The sequence below is a fragment of the Bremia lactucae genome, linkage group LG2 (genome assembly GCF_004359215.1).
Source record: "Bremia lactucae strain SF5 linkage group LG2, whole genome shotgun sequence".
NCBI lineage: Eukaryota > Oomycota > Peronosporomycetes > Peronosporales > Peronosporaceae > Bremia > Bremia lactucae.
The window spans coordinates 484,738-496,632 of record NC_090611.1 but is presented as its reverse complement, the minus strand read 5'-3'; the positions used below and the strand labels follow the sequence as shown (position 1 = coordinate 496,632).

At 44.8% G+C, this 11,895-nt stretch overlaps 3 protein-coding genes across 3 annotated transcripts; 2 read left to right on the top strand and 1 right to left on the bottom strand.

The window, feature by feature from the left end:
• Window positions 1–4,698: 4,698 nt before the first annotated feature.
• CCR75_003874 (uncharacterized protein) lies at window positions 4,699–6,795 on the bottom strand (the record flags this gene model as incomplete). The annotated part of the gene is made up of 2 exons (XM_067961965.1): window positions 4,699–4,813; window positions 4,838–6,795. 2 exons carry the CDS (start codon window positions 6,793–6,795, stop codon window positions 4,699–4,701), a joined length of 2,073 nt encoding a protein of 690 aa, XP_067821579.1.
• Window positions 6,796–8,050: 1,255 nt separating this feature from the next.
• CCR75_003875 (uncharacterized protein) lies at window positions 8,051–9,300 on the top strand (the record flags this gene model as incomplete). Its single annotated transcript, XM_067961966.1, has 3 exons — window positions 8,051–8,095; window positions 8,173–8,343; window positions 8,881–9,300. The coding sequence occupies 3 exons, from the start codon at window positions 8,051–8,053 to the stop codon at window positions 9,298–9,300; spliced, it is 636 nt and encodes a 211-aa protein (XP_067821578.1).
• A 26-nt stretch (window positions 9,301–9,326) lies between these two features.
• CCR75_003876 (uncharacterized protein) lies at window positions 9,327–10,891 on the top strand (the record flags this gene model as incomplete). Its single annotated transcript, XM_067961967.1, is given in 2 exon segments — window positions 9,327–9,626; window positions 9,638–10,891. The coding sequence occupies 2 exon segments, from the start codon at window positions 9,327–9,329 to the stop codon at window positions 10,889–10,891; spliced, it is 1,554 nt and encodes a 517-aa protein (XP_067821577.1).
• Between the last annotated feature and the right edge of the window lie 1,004 nt (window positions 10,892–11,895).

Below are 11,895 nucleotides of genomic sequence, written 5' to 3'. Positions count from 1 at the left end.
TGTGACCTGTTGCAGTAGACCGTTTACAAAAAAAGCTTTTACAATAATGGATAGAATTTTAACATCGTAAAAGCTTACGTTTTCAGGCCGACCACCAACAAGATGACGCAGGTGCGACTTAGCCAGCTCATTAGAGACCAAATTGCTTGCACGCATGTCCCCGCGCTCATTTATAGCCTTAACGACGCCAGCGAATTCATTATCTGTCTTTGTTTGAATGCTCAAGCAAATGCGAGCTTCATTGTCACAATCGGAATCCATCCGGTAGCTAAATTCTGTCACGTTGTATGGAACTATGGCATAAAATTATTATGATATGCTAGAAAAGGGTAAGACTTTAATAGACCAGCAGCTCACAGATGACATTATAGAGGTTCTGGAAGCTACCGATCTTTTCGGGAATCTTGACGGCCATAAAGCGCTCGCGATCATCTGAGCGCTCCGAAATAAAGCGTAATCGGTCAAAATCCAAGTTTGCGGCAGCGAGCACAGCGACATATTTTTCGTTCTGAGCATTTGTTGCACGAGCAAATTTTTTGGCTCCAGCAACACTGATTGCTCCTGATCATATTGCATCAGTGCACTTGTTTATGTCAGCGCATTTTTTCCACAATAAAAGTAGCTCAAAGTACCATTAGGCTCCACGAGTGACCTTGTGTCACCAAACACGTCCTTAATAGCACTGCAGATTTCATCGGTTGACACAGTTATTACTTCGTCAACCAGGTCCTTGCATAGGCGAAAATTTTCCACGCCAATACTTCGTATACCGACTTCCTCTGTAAAGCGGTTAACGCTCTGCACAACAACTGGCAAGCCCTCCTTAAGAGACATTTCTAACAGATTAGCTCCTTCAGCCTCAACGCCGATCACTTTAACTTCGGGAGCCACCTCTTTTACATAGGCTGCGAGACCTGCGATCAGGCCACCACCGCCTACAGGAGTAAAAATTGCCGCTGGACGATCTCCAGCTGTCTATGTAAGCCACATCCCAAAAACAAAATTAGACCAAAGAAATAGATACATGGTAAGAAGTCGCCACAACCTCCTTCAGAATCTCCATAGCGATTGTGCCGTTGCCAGCAATCACATAAGGGTCATCAAATGGGTGCACAAGGGATCGACCCTCAGTCTGCGCAATACGAAACGCTTCCTTCTGCGCATGATACAGTACATGAAATTATCAACCGATGGCACCAAAATTGTGAACACACCATGGAAGCTTCAAAGTCAGCACCGTGTTCCAAAATAGAAATTTTGCTCTTAATACAACTCGAGATATTTTGCGTCATGCCAGTGGGTGCAACGACAACTGCGTCGACATTAAGATGGGCCGAAGCATAGGCAACAGCTTCCAGATGGCCGCCGGCCGCACAAGCCACGATGCCCTTTTTCCTTTGAGCCAGTGTCAAGTTGGCAATCTTGTTGTAAGCACCACGGAGATTAAAAGAAAACGTCGGTTGCATGTCCTGCATCCATGCAAACATCATTAGCCATCAGTGTCAATTGAATCATAAACGATGCACGCACCTCACGCTTTAAATATAGGCGACAATTTCCTGGCATCGACTGCGACAGTGCAGAAGCAAGATGAAGCGGCGTTTGTGTAGCAACATCGTAAACACGGCTTTCAAGCACTTCGCGCAGGTAGTCTTGTGAGTCAGGGCGCACCCAGAACGGCTTGGCGGCCCGCGAATGAAAACCGCAGCGGAACATCTTTTACTTTATGTGTATGAGCTAAAGCATCTATGTAATGGCACACTTTGGTTGGAGAACCGTTGTTGTGGTACATTACTTTGTGGGTAAAATACCCTTTTATCCTTTTCTAAAAAAGTTAATTACTAAATTCCCATTTATTATGGGTAACAAATGTGGTCCAGATATAAATCTGGCGGCCAAAATCTATTTTTAAATTAGCTAGGGAAAGGTTTTAAATCAAATAGTTAAATAAAGTGCATTTCCCCTGCTGACCATAAAGCGTCTAGTGCCTTCCTAAGGCTTGCGCATTGATCTGTGAGAGACAGAAGTCTTTCTAAGGTAATGGCAAAAGGTGGCTTTGGCCATTTTCAAACTCGGAGGTAGAGCGATGGAGTGGGCACTATCGTGCAGTACGTCCACAAACGACGTTTTTTCGTCATGGCACTCGCTGAAAGAGCAAATGACTAGCATGTTTGCTCCGCCTGATCAGGATTTTCGCATGCGATCACGGCTCATAGCGAGTCGACAGGGTAATTAAACCATAGGGGACTATTTCCAGGAAATGAGAAGTCTCATTGCATCTATGCAATAAGACCCGGTGCAAGAAGCAATTGTCGTAACAGTTTTTATGGGGGGGTCTCAATGAGGGCGTTGCCCGGACGGAATTATTCCGATCCCATCCTGCTGCTATCGAAGAGGCAGTTGCCATAGCGCTACGCGCTGGGTTCGACTTTAAGTCTGCTCTTGTTGGCACGCCTGTTTACCGAACAAGCTCTTTGAGCACATGGGTACCGTCTATTAGACCAGAACCCATGGATCTAAGCCTCGTTGAGGAAGGAGAAGAGGCACTTCATAAGCTGTTGAAAGCATAAGAACATCCGTAGATGATATATGTGCGGAAGCATGAAACATTTACGTCCGGCCTGTCCCCTACGAAATACACTTAAAGCTCGAAAAATGCACCAATTCCAACCTATACCAGAAATCTGGTTCGGTGCGGGAAAACATCGATACCCAGTAGCTGCCAGACGCCATACTGGGCAAGACCTAGGCTCTGTTCAACCTCTAGGAGGTGATAGTAAGCAGGACCTAGCCTTAATTTGCTCGGTGCGTAATGGCACTGGGTGTGAGTACAAGCTTGGCTTGTTAGTCGCCAAAGCGACTGTAAAGGGCTTTGATAAGCCGTGGTCAATTTTAGTTGACTCAGGAGCGTCTTGCAATTATGCTCGACGCCTCTCCCTTGAAAGAAGTCAATAGTACGTTGAGGCGCTTAAAGCGCATGAAGGTGATACAATCACTGTTCGCTTAGCGTATGGGACTCGTGTCACTGTTTTCAAAGTTCCATTGAGCTTAGGTATAAAGTTTCTGGACTTTGACAGTATGGAACGCTGTCTCGTCCTTGATTTGGATTCGAGAAATGATCGCATTCTTGGTATGGCCTGGTTAGAACACCATAAGCCATGGATCGATTGGAGGTCTAAGACCTAGGGCGCCACGCGCAATGTTCCTAACAAAGTTTTGGAGAGTCATGATCCCACCTCTGCTAGGCAACAAAAGCGCTATTGGCGCGGATCATTGAATGAGTTTGTCAGTGTTTTTGACATTGGCATGTCTGAGTTAGTAAACTCAAATGTTAAAAACATTAATTCTGAGCCCAACACAGCAGAAGTAAGTGGAACGGCACGTACTCCGACGTGCGACACTCGTTGTAATAACGATTCACTGAATGCTAAAAGCATTGTCGCCTAAGGCCGAGTCATCAAGGGTATAATATCCCTGAGATATGTGGAGTGGCACGTCTAAGCCCCCCGAGTGAGTGCGGCCGAGCCTTAATGGCTGGCGACTTATCTGAGATGGTGGTCATTTGACCTACGCATTAGTTAAGCTCATCGCCACTTCTGATCGAAGCTGCCTTTAATGATACAAAATCTGCATTAAGTGCGCGGAGTGGGTCATCGATCCTTAAAGATCGTACGGATCCATTTTATTCCTTGATTAAGGAATTCCAAGATGTGGTATGTACCAATCCACCATCTGTTTTACATCGGGATAGAGGTGTCCGTTATTAAATTGACTACAATTACTGTGTCACACGACAGTGACCTTTGCCAAGGGAAAGGTGTGACGTCTTTAACGATGTAGGCGGGCACGTCGTAATGCGGCCACGCTCTACATAAGCACACACCCTAGCACAGCGAGGAAGCGGTTTGCACCTGCTTCTCTTGCGTGCAGTGAGGTAGTTGTGGTGGGCGCGCAAGCGACCTCACCCAACACACTAAGAACTCTGGTAAAGTGTCGTCACGGGAGCGGTAATCCGTCTCCTCGTGCGCACTTACCAAGTAGGTAGTAATTTTCAGACTGATTTATATTTAATAGAATTAAATACAAATACCTATTTTTACCAATTATAATGTTATCTCTATAGATATCATTTAATATGTATTGCGAGCGTATCTTTATAGATACCTCGCGTAACTGATGACGCTAGCCATCATCATGGATGACGCTGGGCGTCATCCCTCCTAATGTGAATGCACCCATGTGCATCACATCCACAAGGGTTGGTCACAAACGTGCACCACACCCGAGTGTTGGGTCTAATTACTATTATTTAGCAATTGACCATCCCCTTAAGTACCAAATGTACTTAATGGGGACAGTGTGACATTAGGGCAACCTTAGCCCGTTACAAATTCGGTAGGAAGTTTGTTATATCTCTGCATCGAAAATTTCACCGCGAGTAGATACACAGCTCTTTTCATGTGGGCATGGGAGTAACCATGTGATGCGATATCTCTTTTATCTCAAATGGAGCTCCCAATGATTTTAGCACGCCAATATCGAGAGTATTGTGAAAAAACACATGATTCGGAGGCTCTTCTTTAAGACGCATAATTATTGTATACAATGCAAAAACCAGTAGGCAGAAAGCTTAGTTGTGTTTAAACGAGCAAATAAAGATCCAGCAAAGTCACGACTAAAAGAACGCAATCGAAATAGCTATTCAATGGGACCTACAACGAAACCAAGCCAGCCCTTCATTCCCTTACTCGCTATCATACGCTTGTACGCTTGCTTTCTCTCTGTCCCGGTAGATACGGTAGCCCTTGACTCCCTTACTCGCCAAAAAAAAACTTACTTTCTTTTCTCTCCTGGTGGATCCACTAGCCCTTCGGACGCCATCACTTTAAGCACATCATCCGGCAGCACATTTGAAGAAATCGCGTTGCTTTTTTTATTGCTATCTGTAGCGGTGCGGCGACGATTTAAATCGCCGTCCACAAGCTCGATGGGATTCCAACGAGACTCGATAAAATTGGCCAAGCATTGCGCCAGCTTTTTAGTAAGAAACGGGTATGTGTCACAGCCCATAGAGTTGAAACAAAACGTAAACCCCAATTTTGCCGTTTGCTCTCGTACGCACTCCTTTGTTCTTTCTGAATCGTAACCTGAATTAGCGTATTCGTCAGCAATTGATGCGTAATAAATGAATTTAGCGGGAGTCCTTGGAGTCGTTTTTTCACCCAAATTCACGTATATGCGAATGACGTCCTGGACCGATTTCATTCGAAGCGGGTTCTCCTGTTCCGAGGTAGAAGGTTGAGCCACAGTCTTCTTTGCAGCTTTCCTCTTTTTATTCTTGTTTCTCTTTTTGGTCTTGCTTTTAAACACATATTTAGGAGAAAGTTTCCGTGTCACCGACTCGTTGAACTCACTATCTGTTGGAAATCGGTTTTTAACCAGAATTAAAATCATAGACACCATTCCATCCGATGCATTTCTCGTTTCGTCGATCTCCATGCATGACGCGTTGTCTGACTTTGAGCAAAACATCGGAATGATTAGATCGGCTCCATTTTGGTTCCGGGGGAAAATACCAGCAGCTCGACGCCCCAGCAAATACCACAAAGTGTCTTCATTTGGCTCTACTTGCAACTGCACAAAGTGAGTAAAACCCATTCGCCAGTCTTTCCATCGATATATCCAGGACTTGAAAATTGAAAGATTCTTCATTTTTTTCGAGCCTGCCGTTTTCTTAGAACTTATTGGTTCCAATTCACACACTTGTAGCACTGCCAGAAAAGAATACACTGGCACGAATTGAGCTTTCAGATTAAAGCTCTTGTACGATTTGCCATCAAATGCACATTTGTCCATCGCAAGAAGCAGCAAAATGCGAGCAACCATCTCGCCAATTCCACCTGTGTCCACTGCCTCATCCAAAATCAATTTACGAAGTTGGGGCAAAATGTACTTTGCAAGTCCATCCTCGATGGTATACCATACTTTCATCGCACCTAGAGCAAGAACTGGATCCGACGCATAGCTACTGAGATAGCCATCCTTCTCAAAATTTACATAGGCAAGTATAGCCATGAAATCGGCGACAGCCTGTGACGCTAGCGCCGACGTCATATAAGGACGTTCTCCCAAGCGGCAAAGCATCGACGCAACACCATACATGGTCGTCTCATTGTATGCTGTTCCATCGGGATATGTTCCAAGCAGAAGCTTTTTCGCTGCTAGGAGGACGACCATCTTAACAGACTGCAATAGATCAATTGTGCCAACTGATTCGTCGTGGTACGTGCTCCACCACAACGGACGACCCATGCGTATCAAAGCGAGTAAAGCTTCCTCTTCATTTCCAAGCACAATCGCCTTGTATGCGGCGATATCGTGTGGTACCTCGCCACCTGCCATGTCATCCTTTTCTTTCTCTTTGGCTTCCGCATTTGGGTGACAAGTGTCCGAGTCCGATGTAGATGTCTTGTTAAACATTTTCCAATGCGCATCCATCGTGTGCGTCAATACAAACGGTGGAAACGTAACCTTAACAAGACCTTCGGCATTATGAGCCTCCGGGTCGTATGAAAGGGGAGGGGCCAGATCTGATACTTTTGAATTCGTGTCTATCAGCACTCCAAATATACCCCCCTCCTCGCCAATGCACTCGTTAACAAGCACAAGAGCTCGACGTAGTAGCCGAAAGTCGCTTACTATCCCATAATTCCTTGCAATAGTGGAACGATCATTTAACAAAGACCTCGCTTCGTCAATCACCAGCAATATCACTTTTCCAGCCGGATTTTTCATTTTATTTGTCTCCAACCGCGCGTCGACATTCGTATAATATGGCACTTCCGCTAATTTTTTTTGGACAAAAGTATCAGCTTCCACATCAGTGAACAGCCCAATCCACTCTGCTTGCACATCATTCCAATTTTTTTCTGCATAGCGGTAAAGCGACAATAAACGAGAAGCAATCAATTTCTCAGACTTTTTGGTAGGAATCAACCACTCCCTTAGTTTGGGTGTCGCCACCGGGAAACCAGATGACTTGTTCTCACGGACGCACGTGTAAAGAACTTTTATATCAAATAAATTGTCAGAGCCCTTCGAGTCACCTTGTGCTTTCAGTGCCAATTCATACAGCAACCGAGTCTTACCAAAACCAGAGCTCTGAACGATCGTCACGTATGGGGCCGTGACGTCGTCGGATGTGTAGCATCGATAACAACGCTGCATATACTCGCAAAATTTGTTGTGTGCCTCACCAAAGTACTTGGTCTCCATAAAACCGAAGCGAAGTCTTCGCTCAAGTTCAGCGTCCTGTGGCGCAACCGTAGGCTTTTGCCCAAACTGATTCATCAAAGCCGTAATCACGTCCTTCATTGCCGTCTCCAACAAAATTCTTACTTTGCTTTCAATGATTAATTTTCGGAAGGGTTTCCAAACAGCACCTTTAAGAAAAAATTTTAGCTCATTTTCACACGTATGAAGGTCTTTCGCATCGACGGCAAATCCCTCGAAATAGAAGGGGTCCACAAATTTTAATTTCTCAAGAACATTTGGAGGGCGGTTTGTTTTGAAATCACCATCACTTTTGTCTTGTAAAAACTTGAAGAGAGAATCGTTTACGAATGAAGCCATTTCCTTAGGGTCTAGCTGAAATATTCGGCATTGGAGAGGGGTAATAGCGAGTCAGATGAGGTACAACATAAGCGACGTGTTAGCATACCAGTAATGAGCTGTCCGAATTACCGCTAGCATTGATGTCCATGGGCACGTCGTGGTCTGACATGAGAAACGTATCCTTGTTTTGTTTCGAATATCCTATTCGAATTTTTATTACAAACTTTGGTCTCAAATTATAGTCATCCAATATTCACAAGGTCTTTAGTAACAAATTGGATTCCATGTTCTGAATATAATAGAGCTTTGGTTGTGTTCATTTTGGTAACCAAAAGATAGATTGAACTATTTTCCAAAAGATAGAGCTATTTCCTTCGTATTTAAGCGAGTGATTTCCCGTTAGGGAAACGTCATTTCCGCATTCTCGTTCGTGCCGATGGACATCACCAGTGCTTTCGGCGTTTACGGCAATCCAGTCCCGGTATGCGTCCCAGTCTCGTATCTGATGCCTTCTCTCACTCGCTTGTATATATCCTCATTTTATGGTGTATCTTCTAGTTGGATCCGGAAGAAATGGCTTCGTTTGTTAACGAGTCTGTCGTTACCTATGTACGAGAGAATCCGGATGTTATGATCCAAACCGACTGCGCTTCACAAATGATGGAGAAATTGTTTGTGACATCTGCTGTGTTCGAGAATTATGCCGTCGATGCGCGAAAACTTCAGACGGTGCAAACGGAAATGGAATTTGGGCTCGCATGGCTCCTTCGGAGCAGCTGTCATGACTTTATTCACGCAAACAAATTCACCAATGTTGCAAACGCAGCCATAACGGCCTTACTAAAGCGATTTGCGCAATTACCGGTGAAGGCACCTGATGGATTAAATTTTGTGGAACGACTTCGTTTCGCTTTTGTCGAGACGCGTTATTATGGAGATGCAGAGGACAAGTTTATACAGTACGTGCAACGTTGCTGGGTGAATTACAAACCAGAAATCATTGAGGCTCCATACGCGAGGGTCGTGCAAAACTCTGGTTTCGGCAAGAGTTGAATGCTGTATGAAGTGGTACGCAAGGCTCAAGTTGGCTGAAAGGAGTCGGACCAAAGTTTGAATTTCAAAGTAATCTACGCGTGCATGCGGGATCGTGAGTCGCCAGGGTATCCGGCGGCAACACCATGCCTTCGGAATTGGTTGCTTTCGACTAAAAGTACTGCGGAATTAATTGTTTCTCGTTTATTGTCGCTTTACCGCTATGCCGAACAGCATTGGGAAAACGTGCAAGATGAGTGGATTGACTTGTTTATAGATGAGAAGGCCGATTACATGGTCGAAAAGAAATTAAAGCAAGCTCAATCGTACGTCGTCGGTATGAAGGCGTTAATGCCGTCGGATATTCAAAGGACTTTGGCTGAAAAAGTGATCTTGCTCGTGGTTGACGAAGCAAGGCATTTGCTGGATGAAGATTGCACCATCATAATGAAAAATCGGATCGTAAACGACTTGAGTTTATTACGTCGAGCGCTTGTGCTCATGGATAACCAAATCGTCGCCGATGGGGGGATTTTTGGCGTGTTGATAGACACGAGTTTAAAGATAGCCGACTTTACTCCTTCTATAGCGCATGATTCGTCATCTCGAAATGAAAGAAAACATTCAAAAGTCTCTTTTCCATCGTTTTGTTGACGCATACGGTGGACGCGCATTGGAAAATGTGTATCAAAAAGTTTGCATCGAACTCGAAGATCTACCGTCCGATTGCGGAAGCCAGAGAGGGAGTGGATGACGACATGGAAGGTGAGAAGCTACAATACACTATCGCCGCGTACAAGGCGGCTGTACTTGGCTATGAAAAGAATGCATTCCTCACGTTGCTGTGCATGGGTCGTCCGTTGTGGTGGAGCACTTATATTAGTGAATCGTACATGCCACCGATGGAAGACGTCGAGTATTTTGCGGCAAGTAAGCTTCTGCTGGGGCAGCTGAAATGTACGATAGGACGAGCATTTATGGTCTTGCGTAGATGTGCTGTCGATTGGGATTGTGTCCTCGCGTGACGTCAGCACTGGCGTCGCATGCCATCGCCGATCTCATGGCAACCCTCGCTTATGTCACTTACGAGAACAATGGCTGTATATGTAGCTACGCGTCGGATCCGGTTCTTGCTTCAGGAGCAATACGAGTATGGCATAGGCATCGAAATGTACTGGAAAGCGACATTTTGCCACAACTTCGTAAATTGATTTTGGATGAAGTAGTGGACACTGGTGGACTTGACGTGATGGTTGCTCGCGTTTTGCTGCTTCTTGCCATGGACGAAAGTAATGTGGGTCGCACAAATTATTGTTCCCATTGGTTTGGGAGTCAATTTGCAACGGTGTATGCTTTTCTCGAGGTGCTCCAAGTGTGTGAATTAAAAATGATCTATTCTGAGGATGTGGCGCATTTTGACGAAGCGATGAATCTTGTAACGTTTAAGTCCTGGTTAGCTCAATGGAAAGACTGGCGAATGGGATTTACTCACTTTGTACAGTTGCAATCCGAGCCAAGTGAAGACACTTTGTGGTATTTTCTCGGGCGTAGGGCTGCAGGCATTTGCCCACGAGACCAAGATGGAGCCAATTTAATCATTCCAATGTTTTGCTCAAAGTCTGATAACGCGTCGGGCATGGAGACTGACGAAACAAAAGTCGCATCAGATGGAAAGGTGGCTATGATTTTAATTTACGTGCCCGATCAATTTTCCATCGAAAGTGGATTTTGTTCTTTTGATGAAACAAAGGAGAGAAACGCTGCAAAAGAGACAAATGAGAAGACGACAGCGCCGTTATTAACACATGAAGAATTGCTTCGATTGGAATCGGTTCAGGAGGTCATTCGTATTAACATGAATTTGAGCGGAGAGGTGACTCCAAAGACCCCCGCGAAATTCATTCACTACGCATCGTTTGGTGATGAAAACGATGTATTTAGTTGCGATTCAGAATCATCAGAAGAAAGTGTTGAAGAGGAAGCGACGACAATGGGGTTTACGTTTTGTTTGAACTCGCTGGATTGTACCACGATTCCATTTCTACATGAAGAGTTGGCTCAATGCTTGGCTAGTTTTCTCGGGTCTCGTCTAAATCGCATCGCGTATGTCGACAATGATTTACGTCATCGCCCTAATCAAAAGTGTCGTACTAGGGGAGACGTGATTCTTTTAAAAACGATGCCGGATGAGAAGCTTCGAGATATTGCGTTAGATGGGCTTGGACATGTTCCGGGACAGCATTAACATACGAAAAGAATGGAGAAAGAATAAAGAAATTAAGGTTCGCTGCTTTCAGTGAAATTCAACGAGTTTTGCATTGCTCGAGTTCGAACGTTTTGGTAACGATGATGAGCTCAAGCATGCATAAGAAGCATTTGGTGAGTGCTTTGGTAATGCATTTATAAACAGCGAGTTTGCATTTTCATACATGCTTCAGTATATCCCAACCTATGCTTTGTTCTACTCACCAAGTCACCTCCTTGTTTTTGCCGTCTCCGCTTTTGAGATCGCGGCACTTAAATACAATTCTAATCCGGCAGCACCGTTTTCTACGAGCCATTCTAACACCACTCTTTGCGAGTTTAACAGCCACTACCACCAACAATTCCCATACACGACGTTGCGGGGGCAATGGCCAATCCATTTAAAACGGTACTCACAATAAAGGAGACGGCAAGACAGCCAATTATCCACAACGTCGTGCAATTATCGTCCTTATAGCTAAACCGATGCAATCGCTGCAATTCGCGCTTTTGTTTTGGTAGAAACACGAGCGCGACCAGCGCCATCACTTGAATCGTAACCGGCTAAAGTAGCCCTAATGTTACACAGTCCGCGTTAAGTACATTTGGTACTTAAGGGGATGGTCAATTACTAAATAATAGTAATTAGACCCAACACTCGGGTGTGGTGCACATTTGTGACCAACCCTTGTGGATGTGATGCACATGGGTGCATTCACATTAGGAGGGATGACGCCCAGCGTCATCCATGATGACGGCTAGCGTCATCAGTTACGCGAGGTATCTATAAAGATACGCTCGCAATACATATTAAATGATATCTATAGAGATATCATTTTAATTGGTAAAAATAGGTATTTGTATTTAATTCTATTAAATATAAATCAGTCTGAAATTTACTACCTACTTGGTAAGTGCGCACGAGGAGACGGATTACCGCTCCCGTGACGTCACTTCACCAGAGTTCTTAGTGTGTTGGGTGAGGTCGCTTGCGCGCCCACCACA